Source organism: Hoplias malabaricus, chromosome 14, assembly GCF_029633855.1.
Source record: "Hoplias malabaricus isolate fHopMal1 chromosome 14, fHopMal1.hap1, whole genome shotgun sequence".
NCBI classification, from domain to species: Eukaryota; Metazoa; Chordata; class Actinopteri; order Characiformes; family Erythrinidae; genus Hoplias; species Hoplias malabaricus.
Genome location: NC_089813.1, coordinates 28,144,421 through 28,157,026, shown reverse-complemented (window position 1 = coordinate 28,157,026; position 12,606 = coordinate 28,144,421). Strand labels below are relative to the sequence as shown.

The window sequence follows — 12,606 nt, the reverse complement described above, 5'->3', positions numbered from 1 at the left end:
CTAAAAACAAAATAAACACTGCAGCTCAACTTGGCTACAGAAAACACAGCTCCAACATAATTTAATTTGCTGATGAAACAACAATAGTGGGTCTGATCCCTAAGATGCATGAGACAGTCTTTAAAGAAGAGATCAGTTGCCTAACACAATGGTGAAGAATGACCATGGTACTGATAGTGGATTTAAGCAAGCAAGAAAAGGAGAACATAGATATTCTCATCAAAGGGATTTTGGCAGAGAGGATCAACAGCTTTAAGTTTTGCAGAAGAGCATGTTTGGCATGAACCCTGACATCCTTAGGTCATTCTACACATGAACCTTGGAGAGCATCTTTCTAGGCTGCATCACTGCTTACTACATGAACTCCTTCACTTTTAACTGCAAAGCTCCGTAGTGGGTGGTGACACATCACTGGAGTTGAACTTTCATTGCTCCTAAAGCTATATACCAAACACAGCCTGAAAAATCTAAAAGAATCATAACAGATCCCCACCCACGCAAACCACAGTCGGTTTGTTCTCATTTAATCTGGCAGATATGTCGACTTAGCGATCAGACTACTGAACAGCTAGTAGCATGACTTTCACTCTCACATTATATATTCACAAATAACAAATTCAAATATACATCTACCAGAGATGTTCACAAGTCATTTTTGCAAGTCCAAGTCAGTCCACAAGTCTCAAGTCTCTCATTAAGAGCCCTAGTCAAGTCTCAGGTTTCTTATGGTTGAAAAGCATGAATGGCATCTAGTCTCACCCACATCAGTGCACAGCTATTTCTTATGAATTTAAATCGTGTAGCTGTACTGTCCATTTTTAGCACACACTACAGTATTAAACCTGATCTGTTTTATGATCACTTCCAAAAGTACTTCAATGCAATGTGTAGAAATCCACAAAAAAAGCTTTAAGTTTACAACTGTATCTTGCCGTATTTTAGCTTTTTTTCTGCACTAGAAGAAACGTTTGTTGTGTTTTGCACCAGTTATAGTAGTCTATGTAGTCCAGGCATTCAGTGTTTGAAGACTAAAAACTATTGTAAACAGAGGTCTGTACGGGACATATATTTAATTATGCTTTACGTAACTAGTTCCATTGATTAAAGGAGCAATCTGTAATACTGACAAAGGAAATATAATACAGTTTCATAACAGTGGAGAGAGCTGTCTGCCTCCTCTCCAGACCTGAAGCTCGAGCAGGCCGCCAGTTTGAGGACAACTTTACGAACAACAAGAGACGAGTTTAAGAGCTTGAGCCGTAATAACTAAGAAGAATGTGCCATAATCGACATATTTACACAGAATGGTGTTTATCATTTCACTAAACCATGTACATACGCAAAAAGGTGAACATGCGACCGCCATTTCCCTGCATTTACAAACCTTTACTGTACACATCCACCTGAAATATTTCGACTAGGCTGGTGTTACTTATCGAAATTCCCTTCCACCATAAATGTCGGATCTTAAGTGATCTTATATTTTCGTCGTCAAACATTTCGTTCCACATATGTCTGTTTACGAGTCTGATTAGCGTTATACGCCTGGCTGTTCAAACCTCTGATCCACCTTCAGACCCGAAGCCAGTTTTTGAAACTTTTTGAAGCTACCGTTATTCCACTTTGTTCATTTAAATCACACAAACCAACTGTATTCAACCAATTTTCACAGTTTTCGTATTCAAGCATTTAGTTCCGCCTTAAACTCTGTTTGAGACTGAATTTTTCTCTAGCTTCTTATTGAATACTCATTACCACCTTAATCAGATATGCGAACCTAAATATAAGATTTATAAACAAAACTCCTTTTGAAACACTTATTTCCCATTTTAACCATTTAAAACACAACACACGGCCAAGTGTACATCATGTCACCAAAACATCTACCTACTAGTAAAATGCTTATATTACTGTGTATTACCATGTTTGATTTCTCCGTTCCACCTTAAATAGATGAATATGCGAGGCTTTTCAAACACAATTCTTATTCAATTTGTTAAACACACACACCACACAGAAACACAGGACTGGCGCCCCCTCCAGTGTGGACTCCTGCCTTGCACCCGATAATTCCAGATAGGCTCCAAACCCACCGCAACCCTGAACAGGAGAAGCAGTTACAGATAATGAATGAATGTTCAGGAGGAAGTTAGCCAGCTCTGGCTCTATTCTGTAGTGTTGCTGCTTGCAAACTGCCTCCACTTTTCAAACACAGGGCCAATCTCATTTTACTCCATCTCTGGTCATAGACATTTTTAGAAGGGCAATGGGTCTTTTTGGGTCCAGTAAAATTTTGATCATTTCCTGGCTTCAAGACACTGTTTGTAGACCTGGCCACACGTGAACTGTAACATAATTGGACAGAGGGTGGGATGACAGGCAGGACCTTGGATCATAGGAGCTCTGCACTTCTCAAGGAGAATTATACTGCTTCAGCAATGCTGTGAGAGGCAGCCGTGTTTTAGCTTTGATTGTTTCTTTAATCTATGATCACATACCCTGGACATTTTATGACTAAATACAGTATATACCCTACAGATTGCTCCTTACTGTACCCATCACAATACCTTATGTACATTTATTTGAATAAATACCACACTTAAGAATAATAATATACTACCAGGGTCCCCATATCTGAATTCTACTACTACTGACACCCCACATATTCTATACTTTATCAAATAACGTCCCTACTAAGCTTTTGTACGGCAGTTTACATGTTTGATTGTGTACCATGTTTGTAATAAAGTGTTTCAACATATCTTTTGCATGTGCCTATTTCACTGTCTCACTGGATATGTGCATAGTATTTTAAAATGCATAAATATAAAGCAAGCTAAAGTTTGGCTTTTGGCAATTTTTTTTATATACAATTATAAATGTATTCCAGATGCATTCAAACAGCTGAGACATTTGGTGTCAAAACAAAATAAATAAATAAATATTCATAATGATTTAAATAAATAAATAAATAAATAAAAGTTTTTCATTCCACACAACTACAAGTGAGTGGGGAAAAAATGCAAACATTTCCTCCCAACTTTTCAAGAAACCACTCAAACTAATTTTCTTTGATGAAACAGTAAGGGGAAAAAAATAATCTGGATTCCCATAGGTGTCAAAAAATTTACATTGTTTTAAAATTTAAATTGTGTACTTCAATCTCAAATTGGTGTTTTCATCCACAGTAAATATTTAGCAAAATCGTGGTAGTATGGTGTTATTTTATAAACATATCAGCTGTTACTTAATCTCAATGTTTTACCTGAGATATATGTGAATCTCCAGCTAATTCACCACTTAACAAACCTACAGAGACCTGTGGGCCCACTTCCCTGTTCAAGTAAATGCCTGGTTGTCCTTAGGCCTTGTGGAACAGATGCTTTCTATGGTTGCTCTTCCTGTTTCTGTTAGCCTCACCAACACTTACACTGACATCATAAAACACGGAAGTCACAGTTCCCTTTAGCCTCTCGCCTATTTCTAACAGGTCTCAGGATTTGTGAAGCCAAAGGGTGCAAAATCAGGGCCCCCACGCTCTGTCAAGGGGTCCAAGTGTGTTCCCTCAGGAAGGAGAGATGAGCAAGGGAAAGGCCAAGGTGCAGGAGAATGTGCCCAGTTCTCTCCTCAGCATCCAAGAGAATGAACGACTGTTAGACCTGTTGGGCCGGAGATGTGTGGTGAGTAAGGCAGTGTCGTTACAATACGTATTGTAATGGATTTAGAATTGAAACATATACATATCAAGTTAGCTGAAAACTGACACAATATCTGAAAGCAACAAGCTAAAATGTGTGAAAGACAATGTTTGAAGATGGATATCAGAAGCAAAAAGCAAGTGTGCTACTGTTCAATATAAATAAAAGTCACTGCAGACCTGCTCTCACCACTGCGTGTCAGCTGATAAAACTTTCTGTTTCCAGATTGTGTGAATTAGCCCAAAATCAGTTGACCTTCGCATGTACGTCTAAAATATTTTTGTCATAAATTTAAGATGTATAAAAATAACGTGAGTTTCTTTTGAGGTTTGAGATGTACTTGCCTGTAGGTGTAATCAATTTTGCATTTGTAATAACATAGTGGTTAGTGAAAAGTTATTACCCGTTAAAACATAATAAGTGAAGATTTAATTATATGCAACTTTTTAAAAGTAAGAACATTTCCACAGCATTGTGAAGTAAAACAAAAAGCAGATTAAGAAGAGCGAAAGGAAGTGCTGCTTTGAGGCCACTTCCTGTTGCTAGAGAGGATGTTAATAAGAATAATATTTCTTTAGAATTTATACAGGTGGATAATATATCTCTGTGTGTGTGTTTGTGTGTATGGGAGTGCAGTCATTAGCCACTGGAGTGGCGCAGCTTTATATGGCTCTTCCACACAGTCCGGCACACTGGAGTCTGCAGCACACTGGAGTGGTGTGTTTTGTCAAGGACAACCCACGTCGTTCATACTTCATTCGCCTTTTTGACATCAAGGTGACTTTTTTAAATATAACCTTTTATCTTCAAACACATGCCGATCCTATTTCAATCCCTGCAGCCTATACAGCAAGGAGAAGTATTGAAGCACTTTGGGTTTATTTACTGTACTTCCAGTGCATTAAATATACTCTGTGTTTATGTACTTATTGACAGAAGTATAAATATGTTAAAAAAAAAGATCTAATCTCAAAGGGCATGTAAAAATAAAACAAAGTATTAATACTGCAAAAGTCCCCAACACAACAACAAACCACATGGGTTTCATTTAGTAAGATATCTTAAGCCCAAAGTTGAGGAATCCCTTATATCTCTTCCTATGAGACAGGCTTGACTTTAGGCTTATGTTATCTCAAACCAAGAAACACTGCTTTGTTCTCACTATAAAACATGTTGCCATTGGTGGTTTATCCAGTTCAGAAAGTTAAAATTTTTGTAAAAAAGCATTTTATACGTTTACCAGTGTAGTCATTAAACTACTTTTTCACATCTAGGGAGCTATAGCAACAACCTTGAACACCTATGTCAGAAAAATTGATTTGTAAATGTAGCATTCACAGACACATATTCATCCTCAGACAGTTGTACCATAGAAAGTTTCATGGCACACTTAGATTAATGATAAAGAAGGCAAAAGAGAAGTCAGTAATCACTTGAAAACAATATGACCTGAAAGCAGGAACAAGAGTCAAACAGAAAATAATAAGCAATAAACTGTACCACAATCATATCAATCAGTTCCTATTCGCAGTACAAAATGAAAGAAGCATAAAGATATAAGTCTAAAACATGATTCCAAGAAGAGCTAACCCACAACGAAGAAGGGAGGTGGGCATGCCATAATTTTGGGCTGCTTCTCTATAAATGTCATCAAAATAAACATGAATGGAACATCATAATAAAATATTTTAGTGGAGAATTTGGTCTCATTTGCCAAGAAATAGAAGAAGGTAAGGCACATAGCCAAGAGGATGTTGGTAAAGATGCTGAATCTGAGGTTATCTGAGGTTAAGTATGTTTTTATGTTATGATCCTTATATTCAAATAACAAATGACATCAATAGTTTGTGTGTATGCATTTTAGGAGGAAAAAATGGTATGGGAACAAGAGCTGTATAATCAGATGACTTACTCCAGCCCAAAGCAGTATTTCCACACCTTCCCTGCAGATGTAAGTACAAGTGTATGCAGCATTAGTTTAGAAAGTAAGCACAGCCACATTGTGTAACTTTTAAAAAGCAAACCCACAGAGCTTGTAGCCACACCTCTTCATGTTTCTGTTGTCAAGTAATGATTCTGTAATGAAGTAATTGTGGGAAAGGCAATTATAGATTATTATTGACATTCTGTCATTGAAGACTGCAGATGAGACAGATACAAATGTATCTACTGACTGCAAGTTAGGGGCAGAGTAGCCATGTACCTAGGACTGGCTGCTGTTGTGGCATATGATTTCTTTTAATGCTAAATCAAAAGAACACAAGATTACCTGCTTGATCATAGTTTAAACTAGGTACACCTGTTTATAAATACTATATTATTATTAAATACTCTGTAGTTTGCAAATATAGAAACTGGAATTATTAAGACTATGAATTTGTACAATTCACAGAGGCATTTAAGACATGCAGGTTATTTTTGTGGGACCCTGGAATGTTGAGTCTGACCTACAGCCTAAAACTATGAGGTGTTTATAGCACCCTAAAGCATATCAGTATTTACATTAAAAAGGTTAATGAAATGTAAGAGATTTTAACATCAAAAAACTGTACAATTTGACCAGGAATGTAGCATAAAATTGCAGATACACAGAAAAATACATATTTGAGACAAAAGCAAGCTTAACTATAGTTCAGGCACAGTCAATATATATATATTGTATGTTTCAGGAGTGCCAAGTTGGTCTGAACTTTGCAAGTGAGCAGGAATCGCATGCTTTCAGAAACACAATAGAGGAAAAAATCTATCAACGTGCAAATCGCCAAGGTACAACGTCTTTACTTTCACATACAAAGGTATGGTTCTGTTTCAGCAGGTAGATTTTCCACTAGAAAAAAGACAGCATGCCCAAATGAAGGTTTAAATGTACAATGACTCTGTTAAATATTTACATTAATTAACTCACATTACACTGGATGATTTAATGTTTAACCAGAACTAACTGCAGCCTTTTTTGTTCCCAGAGAAACGAGCACTACCACCACCACCACAGCCATCAAATGGTCAGTACACTATTGTGAGCACTACTTTGTGTGCACAAATTTGTCCTGTTCGTTTTCTAAAGCTCCTTTCACATTTGATCACTGGAGTACCAGGTCTGGGGTCCTTTCACACATTCATGGGCTTTAGACATGCGGCCTGTTCAGCGGGTGCACTTCACACATGCAGTGACTCTGATTTTACCCACAGCTTTGACTAGGATACTATAGGTTAAAGTTCAGTTTCAGTATAAAGTCCAAGAGAGAGGTTGCAGGATTTTGGGTTCACATTCACAGCTACTCCACATATATTCTGGAATATTTTTGGGTTACTCTACATGGGTGAAAGTGGCATATGTGAAAATAAGTCTTGTCCTCCTCAAAGAATACTTCTATACATATTAATGTATAATAGGTGTTTATTTGCTTAATTTAATATACTGAGGGAAGAAAATATACAGCCTATGCAGCCTTATGGCACATTTTAAATTTTATGTTTTACATTTCTTCTTCAAAAGTCAACATATAAAAAGAAATAATATATTTATCTTTCTTTCCTGAAAGTGTTAATTTATTTCCACTTAGAAAATCAACAAAACATTCAATTAGACCAGGAGCACAGAAACTTACAAACACTTACAAAACAGAATACTCTGAAGCCTTAGTACAGACTGATTGATTATATAAGGTGTTTGGATTTACCAGGACCAGGGTCAAATCCAGGTCTGCAGCCCGGTGGCATGGTCACTGTGGACATCCCAAACCCAGACATCATACCCTCACGCTACCGCTCCCCTGCTGTCCCCCTGCCTGCATCTGCTTCCCTGGGCAAAGGTAAAAAAGACAAGAAGGGCAAGAAGAAAGGACCTCGGCTCACCAAGGCAGATATTGGAGCTCCCAGTGGGTTTAAGTGAGTATGGACAGTTAAGTAAAAGGCCTGTGTTCTTCATAATACATAATTGCTGATTATTTTTTTGCTTTTACTTCACTTTCAGGCATATTACACATGTGGGATGGGATCCAAACACTGGCTTTGATGTAAGAAGGCCTTCTTTTTGCCAATTAAGTGAATAGACTACTAATCCAAGCAACACATACACATGCATTTCTGTTTTGTTCTAGACCAACAATCTGGACCCAGACCTGAAGAAGCTGTTCTCAAGTGCTGGTATCAGTGAAGATCAGTTAACAGACAAAGAGACTTCCAAACTCATCTATGATTTTATTGAACAATCTGGCGGCCTGGATGCGGTTAAAGAAGAGATGAGAAAACAAGGTGAGATTCTCTCTTGATACATTTTTTATGAACCTATATATGTGAGTTTACATACGATGCAATATGGTGTTTGAGAATAAAACACCATATTGTTTGTTTAGCTAAAAATATCTTCAGATAACTTAATTTCTAGGTCTGTCCCTTGGAATCAGTAACACGTGCTATGACATCAGTGGCAGTGGCTTTCAGGGCGAGGCAAGCAGTAGATCAGTGGTTCTAAAACTTTTTCTTTCATTTTCCACCATAGACGAAGTGGGATTTCCATGCCCCACCTGTATCATATTGTTCCAATTTTTTAAAAAATAAAAATACACATGCAAGTTTACTTCTTATTTATTTAAGTAACATTAATTTCTATATCTAAATCAGCAGCTTAACATTATAACTCCAGATACATCATTAACATCAATGTTCCAAAAAAAAAACCCTGAAAATTGTGCAGTTTAAGACACAGCCAGAGACTAATGTTAACTTGCTGCATGTCACAACCTGAACCCAGGTAATATTAATGTTAACTAACTCTCACATCCTCCTCTGTTACACTATCAGTTATATACGAAGCCGCTTTCATAACTGTAATTTGCCGTCATTGTTATCTGTTGTGCTCTCGTTACTGACCTCAAGCCCAGAGCTGGTAAATACCAACGTAATAAACTAGACACTGATGGTGAATCGGAGGCCAGTGAAGCTGATGATTAGAGCAGCTTTAAATTTGAACAGACGCTTTAACGAAGGCTGAAAAAAGACCCACCTTGTCTGACTCGCTGCCAAAAGGCGTTAATATCGGTGACGCATTTTCAAAATAGAGGTTTGGGGGAAAAAAGCATTTTTAGTTCAGGCAAGCTAGCTACATTTTTTTCTGGTCTCTTATCTAATGTTGTTTTAGTATGTTTAAGGGCTATTAATGAATCATCTGTGAGTGGGTGTTTTCTATTGAGTAAGCTTTATTGGCAAAACAAAGTCATTAATAAGGCAGGAATAAAAATGCTAATTTTTCCGATTCCTTGCACCCCACCGGCAATACCCCCACACTTTGAGAAACGCTGCTGTAGAAGTTCCTCCTCTAATAATGATTCTTAGAAGCAGATAATTGCAGGTGCAGCTAAAACAGCGGTTTGTGGCTCATTGTTCTTCTACATATCATTCGCTGCATGTTTCTCAGCCACATTAGTCATTTTCAGCCACTGTCACACTCAGCCCCATCATGATGAAATGCACATACATTCGAATGCTATTGACTTCAGCTCTGCCTTCAACACTGTCATTACCACCATTCTGGTCACTTAGGTCAGTGACCTGGGAATATGGTTGACAACAGTTTGGACACTAAAAGACATGTTCCGTATTGAACCCGATACGCGTTTTGTCCTGTATTATTTAAGTGAGACTGTAAAGACGATAACATTCGTTGGTCCCCACGGATACTCCACGGCTCCTAAGCAGAGAACGCTCTTCTCATTGGTTGTCAATTTCATCAAGCCAATTAAAAGCCAAAGTTAGCTATCTATCATTTAGTGCTGCAACCAATGGCGTCGCAGTTCCTCCTACAGGGGGTTGTTTTGCGGCGAAGCTGAGTGCAGCAGGTCAGGGGTGACACACTAGCACATACAGCTCTACATTTAGATAGAATTAACGTTAGGGAGAAACGGCAAAAGCCAGTCCTGTTAGTGGTGTGGGTTTGACGGACCCAATGTATTGTAAAATGATTGCGTGGGACAGTTTAATAGTCGCTGGATTGGTATAGAGATTTGTACATACCGTCTCTGCCCAAATCTATGCCCTTGGACAGACCACATGCTTTGCTGCTGTAGTTTAAGAGGCTGGTCAAATGAAAGCAGCAGGCCGTAGTTTGAAGACCCCTGTCTTAGACTGAAAAGATGTTTTCATTTTAGAATTCATTATAATTAATGAATAATTTACATTATTACAGCAGTTTTATTAATTATTAGTATTTGAAAAAAACACATGGACAGATTCTGCTTTGCCACTTTTCAGAAAAGCTTCTGACTGTTCCTTTTTTAGACTGCAGCCTAAAAAAGTAAATACCAAAATCCCCCCACCCCAACCCTATCTGGGAATGAACACTCCGATGTGAATTGGTTCTTGCACCTACTGACAAACAGACCTCAGTCTGAGACTGGGCAGTCATATGTCTTTCACCCTCACCCTGAACACTGATGTCCCACAGGGCTGTGTGTGGGCCTAAACATCTAATATCACCAACTTTGCAGATGGTGGCCACACCAGTGAAAGCGATAAATTTTGCATACAGGGAGAAGATCAAGAATACAAATTGTAAAGAAGGCATAGCAATATCTTTACTTCCTGAGGAGGTTAAAGAAGGACCATCTGTTTCCTCAGATCCTAACAAACATCTACCACTGCAACATCAAGAAATTCCTGACCAGCTGTGTTACAGTGGTCCACAGTGTGTCACAGCAGCTCCACTGTGGCCAACATGAAGGCCCTCTAAAAGGTGGAGAAGACAGCTCAGTGTATTATAGGCACACAATTCTCACATCAAAGACTCCCAGCCACACTCTATTATTTTCTCCCATTTTGGGAAGAGATACTTGAGCATCTGGGCCAGTAAAAGTCAGCTCAGGACCAGCTTCTTTTAATCCACTATCATTCTGCTGAACTCCATATATTCACTCCACTCATATAGTGCACACACCAGATTTATTTAATTTATGTGATTTATTTGTTTTTTTTGATTGCTTGTCTGATCATTGTATACTAATGCAACTCATACTGGTTACTCATATCATTTCAAATATCCACACAGATGCCATGGGTCCTCCTTCTCGAAGTCTCCCTCCGGTTCCAGGTGCCCCCGCTCCTCCACCACCTCGAGGAAGCCTTCCACCTGTCCCAGGCCAACCTCCACCAGCTCCACCTTCACGCAATCAGAGACCTCCACAACGAGGTGCTGTTCCACCACCTCCTCCTGGTGGCAGAGCTGGACCTCCACCTCCTCCTCCTCCTTCTGGTGGTTATGGAGCTCCACCCCCACCACCACCTCCTCCTCCCCCTCCACCACCTTCTTCATCTTTTGTCTCTGGTGGTGGCAGCCCTGTCAGTCCTTCTGCACCTTCACCATCAGGAGGCAGAGGAGCTTTACTGGATCAGATCAGACTAGGCACCAAGCTAAAGACTGTAAGAGAATGTGCTGCTTCTAAGCAAATTCAGATTTTATTTCATTGTCATAGATGAATGAGTTAATGATTGAACGATTCATGAATAGGTATTTAAATTATGTCTCCTGAAATCTTAATACTTACCCAGTCTTACTTACACAGTCAAAGACCTAATGCTTGTTAATGTATCTCATCTGTATATCATAGCTCTGGGCTATTTGTACCTTTTAAAAACCTAATTCCTTTTAAAAATATTTAAAAATTTTAATTGTAATTCAATAAATCTGGCATATATTAATTCTAGATTTGTTTTCTCAGGTGTCAGAGAATTCTGACCCTCCAAATCTGCAGCAGGACCAGGGTAGTGAGGGCATCGTAGGAGCTTTGATGATGGTGATGCAGAAAAGAAGCAAAGTCATTCATTCATCAGGTAATGTTATAAAAAGAGGTGACTAATGCATTCATATTTTTATCTTATTTTGGAAATAAATTTCAAAAGGATTGGATTTCTTGGGAGCAAGATGGATGACTGACCATTTTCTCTTTTTGAACCTTTCTGTAACTTACTATATCATTTCAATCATTGTTTTAACAGATGATGAAGAAGAAGAAGGTGGTGATGATGATGACGATGATGAATGGGATGATTAATGCAAATATGGACCTTTGGTACACACACACGTGCACAAGCACACACATGTCAAACAAACACAGTACAGTCTCCATTTTAGAAAGGGAAATGAACGGAATACAAAATGAAACAAAATAGAACAAAGTTTTATGTATATTTGCTAAAGGTCACCTGTGGTAGATATAAATGGACTTAAGATGATGCAAGATGTATATTTTAAACAGAATAAAGCAAAAAAAATGTGTCAATTTTGAGACTGTTTTCCAATATTCAGTATTTGGTGACAATAACATTAGCATTTTAGTTTGTTTTTGACCCACACTTCTAAATTGAAAAACTATAACAAAAGTGTCTAGATTTAGTTTGTGGGGAATATAAATCATTTTGGTGAGTGACGTCATTCATCAAATTGTTGTGTCGTTATAACCTGTGAACCAAAATGTTTATTTTAATGCCATGAACACAGCTTCACAGAGGTTACCCAGTAAGGTTTTTTAAAGTGAAATGTGTGAGTAAACTCATTCATTTATTGTCTGTATTATCTAGTTCAGTGTTGCAGTTGTGAGTAAACTCATCATATTTAATATTGTTTGACTGATTTCTCAATTAAAATATAACATTGGTCAGTTTTCAAAACTGACCCCTTTTACAGCCAAGTTTGGAAAGTATGAAATTATAATGGAAATTCACAACTCAATTCTTGGAGCTCCCTGATGTGGATGAATAATGAGGTCATTATTTGACTCAGCAGGGAAACAGCTCTGCAGTGGGAATGAGGGAGGGTAGGGTTTGGGTAACAGCAATAAGCAAGAAAGCTTCTTAACATCACTGATCTAAGGCAGTATTTACAATGTGTGATTGTAATATTCCTGTCTTATTTAAA

General features: G+C 38.1%; 1 protein-coding gene across 1 annotated transcript; it reads left to right on the top strand.

The window, feature by feature from the left end:
* The first annotated feature begins 3,464 nt into the window (after positions 1–3,464).
* wasb (WASP actin nucleation promoting factor b) lies at positions 3,465–12,386 on the top strand. The gene is made up of 11 exons (XM_066644444.1): positions 3,465–3,680; positions 4,335–4,475; positions 5,563–5,649; positions 6,368–6,464; positions 6,662–6,700; positions 7,382–7,586; positions 7,672–7,714; positions 7,799–7,952; positions 10,741–11,111; positions 11,411–11,522; positions 11,688–12,386. The coding sequence occupies exons 1-11, from the start codon at positions 3,579–3,581 to the stop codon at positions 11,741–11,743; spliced, it is 1,407 nt and encodes a 468-aa protein (XP_066500541.1). The 5' UTR covers positions 3,465–3,578; the 3' UTR covers positions 11,744–12,386.
* Positions 12,387–12,606: the final 220 nt, after the last annotated feature.